General features: G+C 41.5%; 1 protein-coding gene across 3 annotated transcripts in view; it reads left to right on the top strand.

Moving 5' to 3' along the window:
* The window catches only part of TC2N (tandem C2 domains, nuclear), a 43,608-nt gene that overhangs the window by 26,319 nt on the left and 5,886 nt on the right, over positions 1-11,403 (top strand). For all 3 annotated transcript variants that reach the window (XM_048485208.1, XM_048485210.1, XM_048485209.1), the window contains 5 exons: positions 724-799; positions 2,689-2,789; positions 4,471-4,587; positions 6,882-7,073; positions 10,871-10,985. In XM_048485208.1, the coding sequence (XP_048341165.1) occupies positions 724-799; positions 2,689-2,789; positions 4,471-4,587; positions 6,882-7,073; positions 10,871-10,985 (601 nt within the window). The remainder of the gene's footprint in view (positions 1-723; positions 800-2,688; positions 2,790-4,470; positions 4,588-6,881; positions 7,074-10,870; positions 10,986-11,403) is intronic.

The raw sequence follows: 11,403 nt of genomic DNA, 5'->3' as shown, positions 1-11,403 counted from the left end.
AATAATAATAATAATAATAATAATAATAATAATAATAATAATAATAATAATAATAATAATAATAATAATAATTAATAATAATAAAGTTTAATCTCAACAAGATAGAAATGCTGTGTTCATAGTTTTAAAAATGATATTGGCCTAGCGGAGCTTAGAGGCCCCTAAAGCAATTCTGGAAAGTCTAAAAGGAGTAAATGTGAAGCATTCCTCCTGCTAGATGGTAGGCTTGTTGATAGATTATGCCTGAGAAAAAAATTGGGATTGATGTTTTCATTTTGTCTAGCATTGTACGCATTGCTGGCTCCTAGAATCATAGAGATGATCACAGAAGCACGGAAGAGGCCACAACGGCCATCAAGGCCAACCCCCTGCCATGCAGGAACAATCCTTGAACCTTATGGACTGTTTTTGTGATGCATAGACACATGCATTCAGAAATAAGACACATCTCATGACGTTACTGAATGGATAGCTCCCTGTAGACTTGCACATAGCTAGGCTTCTTTATTGCTTTGGAGGGATTTAAACAGTGTTCCAGAATTACAGGCAAATTCCTCACACTTTTTAGTAGCACAGCAGGCAAAGACACAGCTGATCTCTACCCTCGCTGTCCCTCACTCGCAGTTCCTTGCAGTTCAGGCAGTGATTTGACAAGCTGTACAAGTTTGCTTAACTGGTTTTGCCTTGTGTAGGTGCTGTATTATTGTTGCCCTTTCTTTGCAGAGATACGATTCAGTTTCCAGCGTTCCGAGTAGCACTTCATCGAGGAAGGATTCGCAAGGTAGTAACAGGAGTCTAGGTAATAATGCTATTTGCTTGTCTTGTTTTCGTATTGAACAGTAAACTGGATGTTTGGACATGACTTTAGGAATATGTACTGCAAATATAGGTTGTGTGTACTGAGGGCTGCTAACACAGTCCTGAGCAGCTCACCAGTCTGATGATACATGAACTGTAATGCTGGAGATAATGGTATGCTCCTCTGCTTCTCAGAGGGGTTTGTGATCTCTAGAGCCACCTTAGAATCTTCTCCAGCCTCACGGCTACAAAAATGAGGTTGGAAAAATTGGGGGGGGGGGGGGGGGCAGGATCCACACCTTATAACCCACCACAAATACTGCTATCAGGTGTTGTGTTGGGCTCCCAACAGAACCAGTCCAATATACATTTCCACCCTACTACAAGTCTCGAAGGACACTGGCAACAGAAGTCAGGGTTGGGAGAGGCACATATCTTATCATGTGTTGGAGTGGGTCTCCATCCATGCCCCTGTTGTGGGCTCCAATGCGGGCTATAATCCTCTCCATTATGTTTTAGACCCAACTAGTAGTGGTTGGATCTATAGGGAGGCAATGACCATCAAAAGCTGTTCCAGTAGCCTGCTTCCATGCCATGTTGACGCCTTCTGCCAGCTTGGCACCCTGAGCAGTTGCTTAGGCAATAAACTGGCTGAGGTTCTCAAGTCCTTTTTATAATTCTTTAGGTGACATCAGGACTCTTGTTGGTGCATACCCATGGAAATACTTGTTTTCTGCTTTATACTGTACTGGTGAAAGGAAGAAATCCTAATGTTGGGAAGAAATTAAGTCTAAGAAATTAAGTGCTCTGACCTGGAGTTCAAAAATAGAAAACCACTTTCAGGATGAAAATGAATTGCTATGACAGTTTCCTCAGGGTTAAATATCACCCCTGAAGGATTTTCCAACTGCCCCAGGGTTCCCAATGGGAATTTTAAAAGTTGGAGGGGTCAGAATCTTTTTCTAGATATAAACTTGCCCAAGCCTCAATTGCTAACTGAGGGATAATGAAAGAAACTGTCAGGAATAAAATGGTTTCCTTTATTCAACGTGAGCAAGAACAAAGTTTACTTAGAAAGGAACATACGACTGAGACAAATATTAACACTTAAGGAGTTGTGGGAAGTTAGCTTTCAAACAGTGCATGTCTAAGAAAAACACTCCAAGGCAGTCTTATAACGTATAAATACATCACGCTGCTGCAACAAAATTACATGTGAAACCCAGCAAACCCTGTTGGCATACTGTAACACTTCAGTTACCCAATCAGGGGATCATAAAGGTATGTGGATTTACCAGAACTTTGGTTATTTCACACTCCTGTTAAACTTCAACTGCCCTTTTGTCACTCTCAACTGTCCAACCTCAACTAAACCACCAACTGTCAGACTTTAACCACTTTCCAGTACACATCTCCTGCAGAGTGTTGCTGGAGTAAATTTCTGTGCTCTGACATATAGTTTCCCTGTTAAAATAGCCAGCTGTTTCCACCATATTTGTGCCCTTAATAACATTGTCACAGAAACTCAGTAGCTGAAAATTTTTCTCCTGCAGACATACGATGGGAAACAAATGCATCTTTTGGCCCAGGGTTAAAGGCTAAGGAGATGTGAGATCTTTACCCTGTCAATGGAATTTTGAGAATCCTTCTCCACTGTATTTGTACTTGAACTAATCACACTTTTTTTGAAATACGGGTAAAAATATTTGTAGTATTTCTTGGACCAAATGCTTTTATTTTCTTATAAGTAATGCTTAAGTCCTGGCATATGTCACATTTTTTTGAGGAAATACTTAAGCGGTGAGACTTTAGCACTACCAGTGAGACTTTAATACTGTTCCATAGCCCTTAAGAACAAGTTCTAAATGCATTGTTGGATTTTATCTGCAGATACCATTGCATTATCAAGCGATGAACGAGAATTTGGCAAGCTGAATGTGAAACTGTGGTATGTTCCTTCCGTGGAACAGATCTGGATTACAGTCTTACAAGTAAGTGTGCTTATAAGGTTGCCAGGAGTTCAGCCCAAGGGGGGTCTTGAACTGGTGAGGGCTTTGCTTTACCGCCCTGCACCCTTAAAAAGAGGAAGCCCCAGGTGACTGCATAGTGCCACTAAGGTAGATTAGTTCAATGTGACCTGTAAGAAAACTGTCAGTGACAAGCTTGTTTGCTGATGTCAGCAATTAGGAAACTTGGTCTTTTTGAATACAGATCACCTTCCTTTCCTTCTGACGTACCTGCACTCAACTGCACAGGGCCCAGGCATTGACCCAAGAGTGGTACATCTGATTCCAGGGGAAAAAAGCACAGCTGGAAAGTCAGGCAAAGCATATGAAATATATACTTAACTGTCTGCAAGATAACAGAATGCGGGCCACGAAATGGATCTCAACAACACAATTTAAATGGATCTCAACAACCCCTGGTATAAGGAAGCAGAACAAACTCCTAGGATCAGATCATTTAATGGGTTGATCCGTTCTTTTCTGGTGTTTTTATGTTTCAGCTGATGCTGACTTTATATTTTATATTTTATATCATTTGTTCATTAAAAGCTAATGCTGATGTTTGCCTGTGTAACTTTGCTAGGCTTTAGTGGGGGAGGAAATGTAATATAGGAAGCTGTCATCTACTGTCAAACCATTTCATCAATGACTTGGCAGTAGCTCCCTACAGTCTCAAACAGAGATCTTTCTTAGCCTTACGAGATATTGCAGAACTCTCTGCTGCTTTAAGAGAATGAGACAGGTGATTTGAGCACAGTTGGTGCTGTGATTGCTGAGGATTGAACCCATGACCATGTTCATGTCAAGTTCATGTTTTGAGTGACTGAACTGTGGTCCCTCTGTAGGCATCATTCTTGGAGATACATATTCACTTGACACCCTATTTTCTTAGACCACCTTTTTTGGGACTGATTTGTGTATTGTAGTGATCTGTGAATTTAATGTTGATTAGCTCAGCTCCTTCGGTGCTCTGCTATGGCATAACATGGATGAAGTTTGTTTACTACAAGTGTATTAGAGGTACCCATTACAAATTACCGTAGACAGTAATGATTATCTGTGCTCTAAATTCGACTTCTGGAGAAAAATGACTGAAAGGAGCAATTGCTGAGCAATTGCTGAGCAATTGCTGGTATTTGGGCAGACAGGGTGTGGTCCTAACCTCTCCAACAACTTTTGGAGACCTTCAATTCGACAGGTGAACTGGGTTGGGTCCTTTTTTTGACCTACTAGTTCTGATACAATCCAAGATCAGTAACGTGTGTGTCAGCCGTTTGGCCTTCTGTTTTTTCACCCCTCCATTCTCTAGATTTATGCTTTCATTTTTTTTCTGGGTGCTCTCTTTTTCTGGGCTTTCTGTATTTTCCCTTGATTTATTGGATTTGCATCATGTGTTTGTGTATTATTATTCTCTTCCATGGCTTCTTTTTAAAAATCCTGTTATGTTATGCTTTGTTTTAAAAAAAAGTTTTAAAAATCTGTGCTCTAGATTATAGTCTGAATTGCCAAAGGTGACTTTTCAGTTTAAGATTTTATAAAAGGTCAGATAATCTCATTTTTAATGAGAGGAGGAGTAATGCTAAACATTATGCACTAATGAAGAAACTTTTTTTAAAAAGTAGCTTGACCAACTAAATACATTCATTGTCTGTTTTGAACATTGCAGTGTAAAGATCTGAGCTGGCCAGCTAGCTGTGGAGAAAACCCTCATATTTCTGTCAAGGGCATCCTTACATTGTCTAAACCAGTGCAATTCAAATGTGTGGCCAAAGAAGCTTCCAGTGTAAGTGACATTTAAGAAACACACTTTTAACCCAAAGAACAAATAACGTTCTTATTAGAGTAAATGGAAAAATGATAAAGCAGAGGGTGTACAGTTGTCAGTAGTGTATAATATTGGGGACAGGTTGCCTCTCCAATATTATACATTACACTCCCTTGGGTATAGCAATGGGGGGTGTATAGCAACATAGGCCAGTCCTTATTTTCATTTGGGAAACGTTCAACAATATGGGTCTGCTTTGGCTCAGGAGGCAAAGTCACAACTTACTGTATTGTCGAAGGCTTTCACGGCTGGATTCAACTGGTTCTGGTGGGTTTTCTGGGTTGTGTGGCCGTGGTCTGGTGGATCTTGTTCCTAACGTTTCGCCTTCATCTGTGGCTGGCATCTTCAGAGGTGCATCACAAAGGAAAGTCTGTTACACACTGTTAGGAATGTTAGGAACAAGATCCTCCAGACCACAGCCACACAGCCCGGAAAACCCACCAGAACCAGTCACAACTTACTGTCCAGTCAGTGCCAGAAGTGACATACCTCACTGCTCGTTAGAAATAGAGATTCTGGGAATTGTTGCATGAAAATGGATGTGTTATGGCAACTGTGTGTTTTTTATCCTCAGCACACTTCTTGTGCCTTTGATAGATGCATAACAGAATGAAGCTTTTTCTCCTTGCCTATGACTGAAAAAGCTTTACCTGCTAACTTCTGCCTGTTGGGCTTCTGTTAAATGGGAGAAAATAAGGCTGCACCAGTTGGCAGGAGAAAGCAAGCTTGAGAGTTTATTTAGCACTTCTAGATCACTGCGCTCAGATTGTTCATTCGTGTGTTTGATCATGTTTTAATTTTTTCAAGGAATCATATAATTATTGATCTTTATAATTATTGATTTTCAAGGAATCATACAATTATTGACATGGTCACCCATGTCCCCAGACGCACTCCTTTTAGTCACGTTTGGAGGACTGAAAGCTGAATTGCACGGAGGCTGGGGTGCGGGGGCTCCCAGAACAGGAGTTGTCTTCGGGCGCCAGTTCCCCCTGATATGCCTCTGTTGATCTGTTGTATATTTTAATTGAATTTATTATTGTATTTTGTATTAGACCCTCAGACAAAGCAAATTGCAAAATGTGTGGGGATCTAGAAGAGCTAAGTAAATTCTCAGCCTTGCCGCTTGCTCCCTTTTTGGGGCTTCTGTTAAAGTCAGCCCTACAGTGTCTCTGTTAGTGGTGTTGTTAATTGTGAGTAGTGCTGCTCTTCACCACCTTCAACTTTTAGGAAATTCCGTTTTTAATCATGTTTGAATTATCTTCTGTGCGTTCTCCTACTGTGCAATAGAAGCATTCTTCCTAACCCACTAGTTAAACAGATTATTCACATAAAAGCCAAGCTACACTTTTCTCCACCTCCCCCATAAAAAGTTCACCTCTGGTTCTGATCTTTTGGTCACCTGCAAGATACTATCAAGCAGCAAAAAGTTCAGGAAGTGATAACTTAAAACGATCACACGTTGGAGAACCTTTCTTCAAAGAAAGGCTAGAACATTTGGAACTTTTCAGTTCAGAAAAAATCACCTCAGGTGGTGATGCGGTAAGGTCTAGAACATTATGAACTGTGTTGAGAGAAAAAAACTTTCATTTTCTTTCTCTCAGTACTTGTAATTGGGGTTACTCAATGAAATTAATGGTGGGGTTGGGAATAGACAAATCAAAAGTAGTTGACGCAGTGCATAATTATAGAATTCATTAGCGCTAATTGTTATGGCAGTTAGCTTAGAATTCTTTGAAGGACTAAGTTGTGAATAGTAATAAGGCTGATTTCACCACAAGATGCTCCCCATCAATCTTTCCATAAGGACAGGGTGCTTCCCTACTGCTGTTTGATTAGTGCAAGAATAATTAATGCCTCATATAAAATTTGGGGGTTCTAATAATATTTTAAAAGCCCTGTTATTTATTCTGTAAATTATATTTGCCCTAACAAAGCAGGGATTCTATCACATTATTGATGTTTTAAATCCTGTCCACGATTGCTAAAGGTGGTAGGATTTCCATTAACAGCATGTGACGTTCCTGCTGCCACCCAAAATATTGTTCCTGGCTGATAGGGGACCCCCAGGAACAGTAAGTCAGAGGACTTGGAGGGCTGCTGCATGAGCAGAGAATCAGGGGGAAAAAATCACACACACGCACCCTGTGTGCACAGATCTTTACAACAGCATTCAGTCTGATGTGTTGGAAGTGAGGATTAAACCAAACATTTTACTTCTTCTATTTAATAATAATCCCTTTTCCTTTTAGGACATGGAATTCATGGAAACCTTTGTCTTTGCTATCAAACTACAACTCCTGCAGACTGCAAGACTAATGTTCAAAATACAAGCGGTGACTCCCAGAAAGAAAACCATAGGAGAGTGTGCCCTGCCACTGCGAGAGCTCAGCACACAAGAAACCGATTATTGGTTAATAATAACACCTCCTTCCAAAGCATCAGTAAGTGGTGGCTTGGGGATGTAGTGTGGAGCTCTTTTACCTTGGGCCAGTCCTCAGTACAGCTTAGGATCCTTGAGAGGACTCATAATTATACACTGTATAAGAAATTACCATAATCCCCAAAGTGCTTAAAAGTAATAGTATTCAGAGTCTTGCTGTCAAGTTGTTGCTTATTTGTATTGTCGAAGGCTTTCACAGCCGGAAACCACTGGCTTTTGTGCCTGTGATCTGGTAGTTTTTGCTCCTAATGTTTTGCCTGCACCTTATGGCTGGCATCTTTAGAGGCAAGTAATGGTAAGCTATGTTTGTCTCCATGGCACAGTCTGGAGTGATAGTGTGGTGGGGTATATGCTTTGTCCACCTCGCAGAAGGGTGAGGCACATTTGCATGGGTCTGGGTGGTATTTGTTTACAGTTGCATTTGAAATAGGGCCAGACAAGGAATGTGGCTCTCCTTCATCAAGTATGTTACATGAGAAGAGGCTGGAACATGAGAGGATGGCTATTTCTTAGAACAGTGTTTCCCAGCCTGTGGGTCAGGACCTAAAAGTGGGTCAAAGGGCAGACCTTCTGAATAGTAGCTTCTGTCTTTTTAATACTCATTCTCTCTTCCTTGCCAACTCACTTTGTTTGATGATTTCTGAAGACATTTGGGTGGGCACAGTACAAAATGGAATGCTTGAATAGGTGAATGCCACACCATTGTTGGCCTAGGGCACCATAAAAATCTTGGGCCAGCCCTGTGTAGGTCATCATATAAAGTGAATTTGGAGTTGTGGGTCACCATACTAGAAAGGTTGGAAACCATCGTCTTACCAGGTGGTTATTGCTTTGGAAGGTCCCATTATTATGGGGCTGAAGTCACAAGTAAGAAACACAGTTACAAGTTAGTCAAGTGACATTTGCAATATTTATATTCTTTCTTTAAACACCCATAACCACCATTAAAATACCATGACGCTGAAATACAGCAGCTTGTTGGCTGATGGGCTGCAGTCAGCTGTCATAGGTTCCTGTTTGTCCTACATGAAATAATTTTAATGGATTGTTAAACTCTGTATTGTATTCTCCTTTTTCTTGGTTTATTCTTTACAACTGCATTCTTTGAAATGGAAATTGGGAGTTAACTTACACAACTGTTCGCTAATCATTGCAGGGAAAAGCAAATTAACCCTTTGTATGAATTTATAGCCTACACTAAATGTAAAACTAAGTTACAACTGCTATTAATATTGAATAGAACAAACACTGTTTTTGGACAGAAACATGAAACAGAAACTCATTTGCTTGACATATAAGCCCAGGGAAGTATGGACATAGTTTGTTAGGAGGGCAGCATTTCCCTGATGGATGTACTCAACCTATGGGAGGGCAGATAAATTTCTGACAAGGAAATCATGTTAAGATTTTGTTTATTCAGCAGTGATGTTGGATTGGGCTATACCATTATAAACCTGGGCCAGCATGAAGCTAGTTATGAAACCAAGCTAGTTATGAAACCAAGGGGAGGGAAAGTACCCTTCCCTCTCTTTCAAACTGCAGCTGCCCCATGCCCCCTTAAAAAACAATTACTTATTCAGAAGTAGTTTATGACATAGAATTGGGGGGAGGGAGAGCTTTATTGTTCAAAAATAACGCATTTTGACTAAATGCAAGCCCTCTTTCATTAAATGCCTGGTTAGGTTCCAGCCTTCATGTTGACAAGGGGCAGGGGGACACAGTGAGACCAGCGTGGTGTAGTGGTTAAGAGCAGGAGGACTATAATCTGGAAAATTGGGTTTGATTCCCCACTCTTCCACCAGAGTGGTGGACTCTTATCTGATGAACCAGATTTGTTTCCCTACTCTTATATTCCTGCTGAGTGACCCCATGCTCGTCACAGTTCTCTCTCAGCTCCACTTACCTCACAAGGTGTCTGTTGCAGGGAGAAGACAGGAAAGGAGTTTGTTAGCCACCTTGAGACTTCTTACAGGAGAGAAAGGTGGGGTATAAGTCCAGACACTTCTCTTCATACTTGAGCATGCTGAAATATCTGTCGGCCCCAGTAAAGAATGGGCAAGCATATATTATGACTAACCTTGCATCCTTGGCAGACCTCCCCAGAGAAGGGGAAGGTTGTCCTCAGTCTTCACAAAGCAAGGACCCCTGTCTTAGAGCCCTGACCTTTGCATGTTGCTCACCAGAATTCTTGGCATTTTGTTTAAAGTGTTCATATAAAAGAAGACATGCTCGGCTTTTGACAGGTGGTGATTATTCAGATCATATCACCCCTGTGCTATGCCGTCTGCACTGGCTCTCAGTGGAGTTCCGGATCGTTTTCAAGGTCCTGGTATTGACCTTTAAGGCCTTACGCGGCATGGGGCCCTCATACCTACGGGACCGCATCACCCCTTATGTCCCACATAGGCTGCTGCGTTCGGTGGCGGCAGAACTGCTGGTGACCCCTGGCCCCACGATGATATGGCTGGCCTCGACCCGGGCCAGAGCCTTTACGGCTCTGGCCCCTGCCTGGTGGAATGCTCTACCTCCAGCTGTCCGGGTCCTGCTGGACCTTGGTGAGTTCCGCAGGGCCTGTAAGACGGAGCTATTCCACCAGGCTTTTGGAGGGGCCGGCTGTGGTTCTACTGCCCCCCACCGAATCTGAGGCTGCCTGTCTCCATCTTCTCTATTTTGGTTGGGCCTGATCCACTGATAACATCGCGGGCCCTACCAACTTCCTCCCTTCCTTAGCCTTGGTTCGGGCGCCTGTTTCAACAATTTTGTTTAACATATTTCTGTTGTTTTAATTTATTGCTGCATAGGTTTTAAGGGATTTGAATTTTATATTGTTGATTTGCTGTTCGCTAGAACAGCTGTGTTGTGAGCCGCCTCGAGCCCTTCGGGGATGAGGCGGCCTATAAGTTTAATAAATAAATAAATAATACTGCCATAATGGAACCTGTCCCTAACCATGGTGAAGTTGGTCAGGTAGGATTATGATTATCCCAGGCCAGGTAGTCTTGGTCACAGAGAATTTTGCTAGGAGAGAAGGAACAAGGAAGGCTTTAAGAAGGGGTTTTTTGTGGTAGTTTGGTACTCTGTTCTCAAAGAGTGGTGAAAGAGTGGAAACTGGTGAAAGTAAATAAGGAAATGAGAACAGTCAAGGCACATCAGGACTTATTGCTTTTAGGGGATTATGAAAACCTCACTTAGAAAGCAAACAGGGAGGAGACAGTGAAAATGAGTCAGATTTGGTGGAGCAAATCAAATAATTCTTGCATCTATCATTGGCAGTAATGGCAGGACTGCAACATCACACCAGGCCTCGTAAACCCTTTGGGTGGCCCTATTTCTGGTCCGCATTTCACTGAATTGCATGTGCATGCATACACCTGTCCGTAAAAAACAGCTAGTGTATGTTCACTTTACAACTAAAATTGAGAAGCAGTATCTGGATAAATGTGAAGTTTAATTTTTTAATATCTTAAATGTTTTAATATTGAAAAGTTTTGATGTTTGCTACTTTGGGCTCTCTATTTGACTGGGAAGGTGGCATGACAATTTATTTACATAAATCACATGTTCAGCCATACGTGCATTGAATGTAACATGAGAATTACTCAACACATCTGTAAAGAAAAATCAAGTGTACACGGTACATGGATTGTATATGTGTTCCTTCTCACTTGTGAATGCGGCTGTAGTTGAAAGTCATTGATAAAACACTCTCTTTTCCAACCACTCTGATAGTAAACTCTTCTGTATGTGATTTGCAGAACTTGGTTGAGATGCAAATAGAATATATCTTGATTCTTGTAGGTGTGTTCTGCAGAACTGAAAATAGGTACCTGTTTTCAAGCAGTAAATAGCCGGATCCAGTTGCAAATTCTTGAAGCCCAGAACCTCCCAAGCTCATCCAAACCATTATCTTTAAGTAAGTCTTCATCTCATTAAGTATTTGAAAAGCTGTCACCTATAGGAGGGCAGAGAGCTGTTCTGCAGCAGAGGGTAGGACTCAAAATAATGGTTATGGACAGTTATGGGCAGAAAGGTATCAGCTAGATAGGAGGATTTTTTATTTTAGTAAGAGATATTCAGCAGTGGAATTGGCTGCCTTGGAGGGTGATGAGCTCCACTTCTGTGGCAGTCTTCAAGCAGGACCTAGATGAACACTTGTCAGGCATGCTGTAGGCGGATCTTGCATTGAGCAGAGACTAGATTGCCTGTATGGCCCCTTTCAACTCTGTGATTGTATGTATAAGTCTTTGCAGCCCTTTCGTATTTTGTTCTTCTGGAGTAATTTGTTACTGGAAAGTACAGTGGAACCTCGGTTTTCGCCGTTAATCCATCCG

Source organism: Sphaerodactylus townsendi, linkage group LG02 (assembly GCF_021028975.2).
Source record: "Sphaerodactylus townsendi isolate TG3544 linkage group LG02, MPM_Stown_v2.3, whole genome shotgun sequence".
In the NCBI taxonomy this organism is placed as follows: Eukaryota; Metazoa; Chordata; class Lepidosauria; order Squamata; family Sphaerodactylidae; genus Sphaerodactylus; species Sphaerodactylus townsendi.
Note: the sequence above shows the minus strand (reverse complement) of the source record. Positions and strands in the feature narration are given on the sequence as shown.